The following is an 11,813-nucleotide window of genomic DNA, read 5'->3' as shown; positions in this document are numbered from 1 at the left end:
ACTAAGCAATAGTTAATTTAAAGATTTTCATCAGTAACAATAAAATCAGGGTCAGAGTAGGAATAAAATCTAATGTTCTAGGAAAACATGCATTGTTCATGGAGTCTGGCTTTCCTCCTTTTATTCCATTTCTAGAATTTTATTAGCTCCAAATCTAAGCCCAGAGTTAAGCAAAGAAGTTATAAATTCATAAAAAAAACTCTGAGTTGGTGAGTTAGGTAACCAGAAACTTCATTTGGAGTGGGGGGTAGTGGGGGCACGGTGAAACTCAGAAGCATGCTTCTTTAGAAGTTGTTAGGGATGTAAAGAATGCGTTGTATCGACTAAGTGATAAAAATTCACATCATCATGATATACTTGTTAATATTTTATTTCAGAAGGGTTACATTGTAAATAAGATGGCAAATTCTGAGTTGAAGAAATGCAAGAAAATTATCAGAGAAATAGGTAAGCTTTGCCTAAATTCTACAAAAACTGTTCTGCAACTTCAAATATACCTTACCCTTTTCTCAGCTGTAGCAAAAATGTTTATAGTTTTTTTCCAAAAATAGCAGGGCTGTTTGCATTTTGCTGGACTTCAACATAATCAGTGTTATAAGTGGTTTAATAGTAAATTTAAGAAGTATAATAGCTACAGGATTTACTGATTTAGTATTTACTTCAGATATTTATTCTTCTGAATTTCTTATAGCTTACCAGCATATAGAGAGAAAATACTTGAATATTTATGTTTTAATTCTCCATGAATCCTTCATTCCATGTGGTACATAACAAAATATTGGATTCTGATTATTTTTTCAGTAAATAGGTGTCTATGTGTGTGTTTGTATGTGTGTTATAAAATGTCCTACACCTATAATTCATTAATTTAGAGATTTAAAATGGAAATGGTTTAAAATCTTTAATTTCCACTTTTACCTTAATAATTGTGTTACATTTTGATGTATAAACTGTAAAATGGTAGTGAACCCCTCTAGATCACTAGTTATTTAATATTCCTGAAACAAAATTTTATCAAAACAAGATAACTTACTAGGTCTTAAGCTTTAAAATCCACATTTGGGTAGGGAGAAGGGGTTGTAGCCTTTATAATCTTGAAGGAATATTTTTTTTTTGTCATCTATGAATCATCTCAGAGAAAGCTGGCCCAATACATATGTAAATTATTAACTTCAGATAGAATAAAATTAAGTGACTTGTCATTTATGAAAGCAGCCAGAACAATATGTTATAAAGCTGAAGAAAAGACTTGGAAGTTCATCATTCTGTGACGTCTCTCTTGGAAAATTTAATCTGATCCCCTCCACCCTTCTTTTAAAGTTTCATAATCTTATATGTATGTGTGTGTGTGTGTGTGTGTAATTGACAGATTACAGATTTCTCTGAAATCAATGGACAAAATTTACATTCTTCATCTGGAGCTCCTTGAAATATGAGCTAAGAAATGAAATTTTCAATGGGGGACAAAATTCTCAGTACATTTGTTTAATGTGTATTTAATAGAACTTCTTTCATTTAAACCCCTCAGTTGCTCTTGAGTAATTTGTTACAAAGGGTTTGAAAATTCTAATCTACCACCTCATACCCATTAGGAAGGCTACTATTAAAAAAATAGTAATAATAAAATATAACAGAAAATATGAAGTGTTGTTGAGGATATAGAGAAATTGGAACACTTGTGCAGGGTTGGTGGGAATGTAAAATGATGCAACTACTGTGGAAAACAGTATGATGATTCCTCAAGAAATTGAAAATGGAATTACCACATGATCCAGCTTTTCTACTCTTGGATACAGAAGAATTGAAAACAAGGACTTAGAGAGATATTTGTATACCCATATTCATAGCAGCGTTATTCACAATAGCCAAAAAGTAGAAGAAACCTAAGTGTTCATTGCTGGTGAATGAATGAACAAAGTGTGGGATATATATATATATATATATATACACACACAATGGAATAGTATTCAGCCTTAAAAAGGAGGAAAATTCTGACGTGCTACAACATGGATAAAACTTAAAGACATTATGCTAAGCGAGATAAGCCCTTCAGAAAAAAACAAAATACTGTATGATTCCACTAAAATGAAGTAGCTATAGTAGTCAGATTCCTAGAGACAGAAAGTACAATGGTGATTGCCAGTGGCTACGGGGCAGGAGTTATTTAATGGGTATAGAGTTTCAGTTTGGCAAGATGAGAGTTCTATGGGTGGGTGATGGTGATGGTAGCACAACGGTGTGATTGTACTTAATACCACTGAACTACACACTTAAAAATAGTTAAGATGGTAAGTTCTATGTTATGTGTCTTTTATCACAATAAAAAAAAAATTCTACTCCAGATGTATCTTCAGTTGTTACCTAAATAATGTAGAGACAACCAGTGATGACTTAAACTTTCCCAGTGATTATACTAAAAATCTTTGTACTGTCTATTATTAAGTTTGCTTTTAAAATGTCAGTGTTGATATAAACTGGTTACCAATGAGTGAAATTTGACACTTCAATAAAATTTTAATTAGAAAATTTTGAAAATTATAGTCACATGGTAATCTTTCCATTGTAAATATTTGTTTTCCAGAAAACTGCAAGAACTGCCCAAAGTAAGACAGCAAGTTGTTAGACCTATTGAGATAGTAAGTGAAATTAGTTAGAAAGTATGTCTATGTATCAGAAAATTTTAGAGAATTGTCAGGAGTGCATAGAATGATTGTTTTTGTTTGATAATTTACATCTATTTGGGGAAAAGGGGAATTTTAAGAAAAGAATTCATTAAACTATTATTTCCAATAGGAAAAATATCAATATATATAAAAAACCCATAAGTTCCACAATAAGAGATAAGAAAAATAACACAATATCCATACAATGATCCAATTTTGCCCAAAAAAGCATGTATATGTGTGTATGTGTGTGCAGGCAAGTGTGTGTGTGTGTGTGCTGCATAAATGTTATCAGAGGTTATTTCTCAGTAGTGGGGAATTATGAGTGACTCTTGCTATTGTATGTTTACATTTCAGTATTTTCCAATGATAATACATTGAAATGATTTGCTTTTATTATTTTTAAAATATTATAAATCCTTTTTAAATAAAAATTTACATAAATATTTTATAAATCCTATGCATCAAAAAGTGTGGCAGCACAATTCTTTGGGACTATGTTCAAGGAACATTTTCAGACGTGTTCCTAAAACATCACCTCCACCGACCCTAATCTCTATGTCAGCCTGGTTGTCATTGTCATTAGAAATACATAGGCAGCAGTGCCTGTTTTTTCAAAAGTCAAAAATTAAAAAACTTGGAAAGTAGCAGAACATGACAAGCTTTATCAAGTAGATAACACACTATTCTAGGGGAAGGTGGAGGAGCAGATATCTTCTTATCATCTGTAGTACTGAGTACAATGCTATGGCAGTTACTCCATAAATATTTATTAGCTATTGCATGAGTGAATGGAAAAACGTGAAATTTTCTCAATATCCATTCATAAAATATGTACTAAGTTCCTTTTGCTGCTATTCAAATCTAATTTTATTTCAATACCTTATACGTTTTATCTTGACCTCTCTCAGTAAGATAAGTAATCCACTTTTTCAAGTTTTGTTCATGTTTTGGTTTTGGAATAGTGCTGTAGGGACCCATTATAGCATAGAATACAAAGCGTTCACTATTTGACTTTCAGGCATTCCTTTCTCATTCCAAACAGCCTTAAAATTATCATAGACCCTTATTTACAGGATAGATGTTGTCCTGGATACAAAAAATTTGAGGAATTTAAAATAAGAATGAAAAATATGATTCATTACATTTGGTGAACTAATTTTTACTAGGTAGTTACTGTTCTTTGCACTTAGTTGTGTCATTGCTGTTACGTTGATACACCTAGGGAACTGAAAATTTGAAGATCAACTTTCATAAGGCAAGATATTTCATTAAGCCAAGATATTGTCATTACAGACTTTTCAAATATCATAATTTATTTTGGAATCAACCAAATGGAAGGAAGTTTCTGATTTATATGCACATCTGGCCTGACTTGTGTCAGAGATCTACAATTTGTACTGACTTTTCTACCTTATTTTTCAATAGTTTCTCCAAAGTACATTGTAAATCCTTAAGATCAGCGCTTTTTTTACTTTATATATAAATACTTATCCATGATTTTATACATTTATTTGGCCTCTTAATTTGTAAAATAACATTTACTTGATGGCAAAAACTGTAGGTTGGTTTTTGGTGTTTGTTTTTAACAGCAGTCATGCTACCATGTTTTATTTGTTTTCCTCAGTTTTGCTTTGCTGATGGACTGGACATCATACTCATGATCCTAGGATTACTAGCATCACTAGTAAATGGGGCCTGTCTTCCTGTAATGTCACTGATTTTAGGAGAAATGAGTGACAGCCTTATCAGTGGATGTCTAGTCAAAACCAACACAAGTGAGTACAATATTTACTTTTCTATATTGCTAGGGACTCAAAAGCATTAAATAAAACAAACATTAAACTTATAATACAGATTATTTTCTTGTCAAACAATATCTATATAATATTTAAGTCATTTATTCTTCTGTATTGCCAGGGACCAAAGAACCAAAATCTGTATTTGTCAAAATTCTTCAAAGAAACAGAACCAATACAAAGTGTGTGTGTGTGTGTGTGTGTGTGTGTGTGTGTGTGTGTTTGCGTAGAGAGAGAGGGAGAGAGAGAGAGAGATTTATTTTAAGAAATTGGTTCACACAATTATGGAAGCTGGCAAGTCCAAAATCTGTAAGGTGAGTTGGCAGGCTGGAGACCATCTGTGCCCTATTTGACTTTAAATACTAATTCATACCCTCTTACTTTCCACCCAAAGCCTAATTTTTCAAATGCCCTAGTCTTGTTTAAGTGAATAAATCCATAGCTTCCATCTTCCATGTGAGGATATCCTGTCTACACAGTTATTAATTTTTTGATATTTTAATGACAGAAGGTAAAGATGCCACTTTGTTTGTTAAACAAATGGAACTGCCATTTCATTGAGCAGATATTTATTGATTGCCAAATATGTCTCTCTCTCTCTCTCTCTCTCTCTGAATGAGTGAGTGAAGAAAGGGAAGGAGGGGGCGAGGGAAGGAGGGCAGGAGGGAGAAAGAATAAACCTAGCAACCTAAGGCAGTCTGTTTAGGAGTACTCCTTTGGTTAGGTCTGCTCTATAATTGATTGCTTTGTCAGCTTTAGATAGGATAGTCAATACATAACTGACTGATATTACTGAATTTTTTTTTTTTTCGGTACGCGGGCCTCTCACTGTTGTGGCCTCTCCCGTCGTGGAGCACAGGCTCCAGACGCGCAGGCTCAGCGGCCATGGCTCACGGGCCTAGCCGCTCCGCGGCATGTGGGATCTTCCCGGACTGGGGCACGAACCCGTGTCCCCTGCATCGGCAGGCGGACTCTCAACCACTGCGCCACCAGGGAAGCCCCTGAATTTTAATTTTGTTTTTGTTTAAGGCTTCTCCATGTTTCTCGAGTTTCATTGTGTGTTTTTTCAAATGTAATGAACACATAAAAAGGTTGATAAAGATTTAGATAAATGTATGGATATTATTGGTATAACATATTATTAAAGAGAAGTGGAGATATTAAGGCATGTTGTCAACCTTCTAACATTTGTTTTCTAAAGAATAGTAGAGGAGGATTTTTTTGCTCCTACAATTGAAAATATGAATAATAACTATCATATTGATCAGAGGCCCATTTTTATGCCAGCACTGAACTTTTGCACATTCTACGTCTATTAATATAATCTCCAAAATGACATTATGCCATTTTTATGTGACTGTAGGAACCACTTTTAGAAACAATATGTATTCTCTTTATTAACTCAGTTAAATTTCATTAAAACTTTCTACGGAGTTTTAATACTTCTATGTCAATTCTGATATTTTTAATAAGCTGCTTTAAAAATGCTTCCTACCACAATTCCAAAAATGGAATAAAGGAAAAATGATTGTTTGCACATAAGTAAAGATCATAGACATCATCATATGTGATGATACTGTGGTTATGTAAGATATGAAGAGGATGTTGTCTGCAATTTATTACAAATGTTTATTATGGCCATTTAAGAAAGAAAATTATGATAGTTGATATCAACCACTGTTTTGTGCTTCTGGTAAAATTACAACCTTGGTATACTAATTAATGTATGATGTAGTTTTTGCTAGAATATATATAGAAAAGTTTACATGGCAAACTGGTAAACCAAGGATTATTTAAATACCATTTTATGATGTTGCTATCCTTGTTATACCCAACAAATTTCAATGAGCTTCTTTTAAATTTTTCCTGTGACTCCTACCTCTACAACTTTCATTTGTGTTCTTGCTTTTCTTGGACTTTCTAAATTACTCCCTGGAGTATCTCAAACTGAATTCTAAATGCATAACTTTGACAGGAAAGGAAAATTCTATTACTATTACTTATGTACCTGTTACCTGAAATCAGAGATGTCCTAAAGAATTCTTTCCACATATGAGCTACATGGTTAATATTTCCTTATAATTTTTCATGTTGCATGTGTGCTTCTTGAGACCAGAGATAACAATTTCAAATTTTAGGTTAAAGAATAGAAAATAAGATGATCATTAACCAGTGTGTAGTCATTAAGTCCATTTTCTTGAGAAGGGACTATATTTGGTTTGGAGGGCTATGTATAAAAGACATCATGGCCAATTATAAATTTATTAATTTCCTTTATAATTTAAAAAAACTTTTTTACAGCAAATTATCGGAACTGTACTCAGTCTCAAAAGAAGGTGAATGAAGATATGATTGTGTAAGTCCAGATGAAATGTTAATATCATATTCATTGCATGCTGCTTTATTCAATATTTATATGGAAGAAAACTGAAATGTTTGATCATTAATATTGCATATAAATGAGTAAAGCAAACATGTCCTCTTCTTTTATTTGGTATAGAAAATATAATTACACAATTATAATTGTGTAACTATAATTTTTTCTCCTACTTGAAAGGTATACAAGTTCATATGCTTTCAGTTTTGACAAAATTGTCATCAATAGAAATGTTGTTTTGGGATTTGCATTTTTATCTAAATTTTGTTTCCTAGAACTGAAGGTACATAACCTAGAGGTTAAATGGCTACTTTTTCCTTTTTAAAATTTTTTTCTTACAAAACTTACAGAAAAATGCCACTTCTGCAAAATTTAAAAGCCAAGAAGGTGTGTGCAACAAATAGTAAAATAAAAAAATAAATAAAAAGAGTAAAGTTTTATTCAGGCTAATTTCGGAGACTAATTATTCAGACTATTATAGTAAAGTTGTATTCAGACTAAAAATAGTAAAGTCTGAAATAGATAATGTATAGGGACATTTTGTTTTTGTAGGCTTGTGTATTAAGCAATATGCTTTCCTCTGTCACATGTGTTGAGTTTGTTAGAGAAATGCAAACTTACTGAGTATATTCGCTGGATTTCAGTAGTGTCTCACTGAAACTAACAGAGTCTTATCTGACCTAAGTGATCTCTTATTCTTTTCCCCAAAAAATGAAGCCTCCATCCTACACAACCCCAAGAGACATCCATCACATTGTAGTGACACCCTCTGGGCCATAATTCTTGACCTTCCACACTGTTAGCCACAGCTTCATGTGACTACTTAATCTTCAATTAATTAAAATTAGATAAAATTTAAAATTCAGTTTCTCATTCTCAGTCACTTGCCAAGTGCTCAAGTCACATATGGCTGGCTGCCATATTGTACAGCACAAATATGGAATATTTTCTTCATCACAGAACATTCTATTGGACAGTGTGAATAATGCTGCCTCAAGTTGTGCTTTGCTGTAGTCTCAACTTTCTTTGAAGGAATGTTTCTATTTTTTAGCACTTTTTACATAAAGTTTATTTATGTTGCATCTTTTAAAAATTCCTGATTAGGATCCAGGAACTGCCTTCTACTGAATTCTAGTCTTACAATATTAAAGCAGGGTTCTGATGTTACAATCATTAAGTATGAGTTTCTCACAAAAAAGTTTGGAACTTTTAAAAATAGGGGCATCTATCTTAAAAACAGGTAATAAAAGGGAGAATAAGATATGTCTATGTAATCTATGTATGGTTATTAAGAGATTACTGAACTTATAAGGAAACATTCTTAACATTTATAATGTTGTGTTTGTTATGTTATTGTTTCTCAAACCAGTGTACTGTTTTGGAAATATTTGAGGTATATGGTGAAGAAGGGTTCCATAGTCAAAATGGTTCAGAAAACACTGTATATGACAGCCTCCTTGGATACACTTAGGACAGATAAGCATACTTAAGGCTCAGTTTAATCAAAGTTTTCCAAACCTGTTTGACTATGGAAACTAAACATCCTGCTGAGCTAATGTTTTGATGAACACATTTCTGGGAAACCTTGTTTTATATAACTATTTTGGTGGGGATAAGATAATATCTCTTACATCTATAATAATCAAGAACTGAAAATTTTTATTTTACCTACTTTCCAAAGACAATGACTCATGGTTTTATGTAATTTTAATGTTTTAATATTGTCTGTGTCTTTGTCTTACTTATCAGACAATTATTCTGAAAATAAGATTCCTCCTTTGCAATCAATCCCCATTTCCACCCCCAGCCCCAAGCAACTTCTTATCTGCTATCTTTAAAGATTTGCATTTTTTAGACATTACATGTGCTTGGAAACATACATGTAGGGTTTTGCACCTAGCTTCTTTTATTAAGTGTAATGATTTCGAGGTTCATCCATGTTATGATGTGTATCAGTAGTTTATTCCTTTTTATTGCTTAATAGTAATCCATTGCAAGGATATATCATGTTTTGTTTATCTGTTCACCAAATAATGGACTTCTGGAGTGTTTCCATTTTTTTGCTATTTAAAAATAACGGGGCTTCCCTGGTGGCGCAGTGGTTGGGAGTCTGCCTGCCGATGCGGGGGACGCGGGTTCGTGCCCCGGTCCGGGAGGATCCCGCGTGATGTGGAGCGGCTGGGCCCGTGAGCCATGGCCGCTGGGCCTGCGCGTCCGGAGCCTGTGCTCCGCAACGGGAGAGGCCACGGCAGTGAGAGGCCCGTGTACCGCAAAAATAAAAATTAATAAATAACGAATCTATGAACACTGATATATAAATCTTTGTGTGGACATATGTTTTTATTTTTCTTGGGTAGATACCTAGGAGTAGAATTGCTGGGTCATATGGTAAGTTTATGTTTATCTTTTTAAGAAACTGCCAAACTGTTTTCCAAAGTGGATATATCATTTTACTTTCCCACCACAATGTGTAAGTGTTCCAGTTTCTCCACATCTTCACCAACACTTGTTACTGTCTTTTTTATTATAGCCATTGTGTAGGTATGACATGGTATCGTATTGTGACTTTAATTTGCATTTCCCTAATAAGCATTTTTTATTAACTTTTTAAGCATTCATATATTTCTTTGGTGAAGCGCATATTCAGATATTTTGCCTATTTTATTGTGTTGCTTGTCTCAATGTTGAATCCTGAAAGTTCTTTGTAAATTCTAGATACAAGTTCTTTGTCAGGTATATGATTGTCATATATTTTCTCCTAATGTGTGGCTAGTCTTTTCATTTTCCTAAAGATTTCTTTTGAAACAGAAAAGTTTTAAATTTTGATTAGGTACAGTTTACCAGGTTTTTCTTTTATGGATTTTCCTTTTGGATTTAAGAATTCTTTGCATAGGATCGTGAAGATTCTCTTCTACATTTTGTTCTAGAAATTTCAACATTTTAGCTCAGACACTTAGGTCTATGATCCATTTTGAGTTCATTTTTGTGACTGTTGTGAGGTAAGGGCCTCACTTCTTCTTTGCACTTCTTTTTCTCATTTGTCCCGAGACTGTTTCTTGAAAAAACTATTTTTTCTACATTGAATTGCCTTGGCACCTTTGCTAAAAATCAAATGCCCATAAATGTAAGGGCTAGCTTCTGTTCTCTCATTTTTGTTCCATTTATTGACAGTCTATCCTTATGCTGGTATCACACTGCCTTGAGTACTATAGTTTTAGAGTTTAAATAAATAAATAAATAAATAAATTTTTAAAAATCAGGAAATGAAAGTCCCCCAACTTCAATCTTCTTTTTAGACATTTCATTTCCACATATATTTCTACACATATTTTGGGATTACTCTTCAAATTCTGCAAAATAGCCTGCTGGGATTTTGACAAGGATTAATTGAATCTATAGGTTAATTTGGGAAGATTGTCATCTTAACAACACTGAGTCTTCCAATTCATTTATTCAGATCTTTCATTTCTGCCAACAATATTTTGTAGTTTTCGGTGTACAAGTCTTTATTTTCTCCTTTGCATTTGATCTTTTAACCCAGTTTTCTCTTACAATATTGCAAACATTTTCCCCACAACATTAAAAAAAGTTCAATAAGATTTCTATTAAACCTATAGTGTTCTATGTTGCCCTCGAACATTCCCTCTTATTAGAAAACAGTCAATTATCGTTATTGTAATAATTATGTTCTATTAAAGTCATCATGAAAACTGAATGAGCAAATACTGAACCATTGGTTCCTGGTTTCTGTGAACCTCCAGTCACAACATTTTCATCAATCGATTATCACTGAACTCACGGTCAACAGCACTATAACTCATGTCTGAATGACGCTTAACTAACACATGTATTTTCATGTGCCATAGGGCACATCACAGCTTCCTTGGACTTAGGAACACTAGACAGCACTTCAGCATGCTTCTTGAGAGTCATTTTAAACAGTGAAAACATCAACAAAAGGCACAAAAATTAGAAAAACTTGCCACTACGTAGATCACAAAAATGACACTAGTTTACAGTATGAGGGCACAAACAAAAAAGCAGAGTGTTGCCTTGTTCAGCCTCAGCTGGGAGTACCTGTGTTGGGTGACTCAAAATTTTTGCCACTCTACACATGTCCATAAATAACAATGAAAGCAACAAAAATTGATTTTTGGATTACAAATAAATTTCATTGAGCAGGCACATTTGCCAACACAGAATCTGGGAATAATGAGACTCAAGTGTATGGTCCTCTGTGCTTTTCATGGTACTTTACTCTCCTGGATTTCCAACTACCTCATTGGCCACTTCTCAGCTTTCTTTACTGGCTCTTGGCCTTCATCTTAAACTCTACCATGTTTGGAGAGTCCCTGAGCTCAGTCCTTTGTCCTCTTTTTTATCTATACTTTATTCTGTGTCTCTGTGGATGATCTCAGCCAATACTTTGTTTTAATTGCCACCTATAAGCTGGTGACTTTCAAATTTCCATCTCCAGCCTATACCCCTCTCCAGCACTTCAGTCTCTCATTTTCAACTTCTTACTTGATATCCACTTTGATGTTTAATATGCATGTCAGACTTATGTCTAAATTAAATCACTTGATATCTCCTGCAAATCTGTCCCTGTCTCAGTCTCCCACATCTGTAAATGGCACCCCATTCACTTAGTTGCTGAAAACAAAATCTAAGGAGTTATCCTTACTTTCTTCCCCTCCTGCATTCCTCACATCCATTACATTGGCAATTCTTGTTTGTTGTTGTATTTCCAAAATATATCTATAATCTGTCTACTTCTTTGCAATCAGCTTCTACCATCCACATCCAAGCCTCCATCCTTCTCACCTTGACCACTGCAATAACCTCTTAAGTAAACTGTCTGTTTTGTTTTGTTGTAGCCTCCATCCATTCTCCACAGAGGACCCAGACTAATATTTTTAAAAGTTGAATAGATAAGAAAATTCTACGTTTAAATGGTCTTCTGTTTCTCTTGGA

The 11,813-nt window shown here is 33.6% G+C and overlaps 1 protein-coding gene across 1 annotated transcript in view; it reads left to right on the top strand.

Annotated features, from left to right (window-relative positions):
* Window positions 1–421: 421 nt before the first annotated feature.
* Window positions 422–11,813, top strand: part of ABCB5 (ATP binding cassette subfamily B member 5) — a gene marked incomplete at both ends in the record, with an annotated part of 99,041 nt that continues 87,649 nt past the window's right edge. The window contains 4 exon segments of the mRNA XM_079711818.1: window positions 422–447; window positions 2,582–2,636; window positions 4,291–4,441; window positions 6,764–6,818. Of these exon segments, the coding sequence (XP_079567944.1) occupies window positions 422–447; window positions 2,582–2,636; window positions 4,291–4,441; window positions 6,764–6,818 (287 nt within the window).

Source organism: Hyperoodon ampullatus (genome assembly GCF_949752795.1).
Source record: "Hyperoodon ampullatus genome assembly, chromosome: 9".
Classification (NCBI taxonomy): Eukaryota; Metazoa; Chordata; class Mammalia; order Artiodactyla; family Ziphiidae; genus Hyperoodon; species Hyperoodon ampullatus.
Note: the sequence above shows the minus strand (reverse complement) of the source record. Positions and strands in the feature narration are given on the sequence as shown.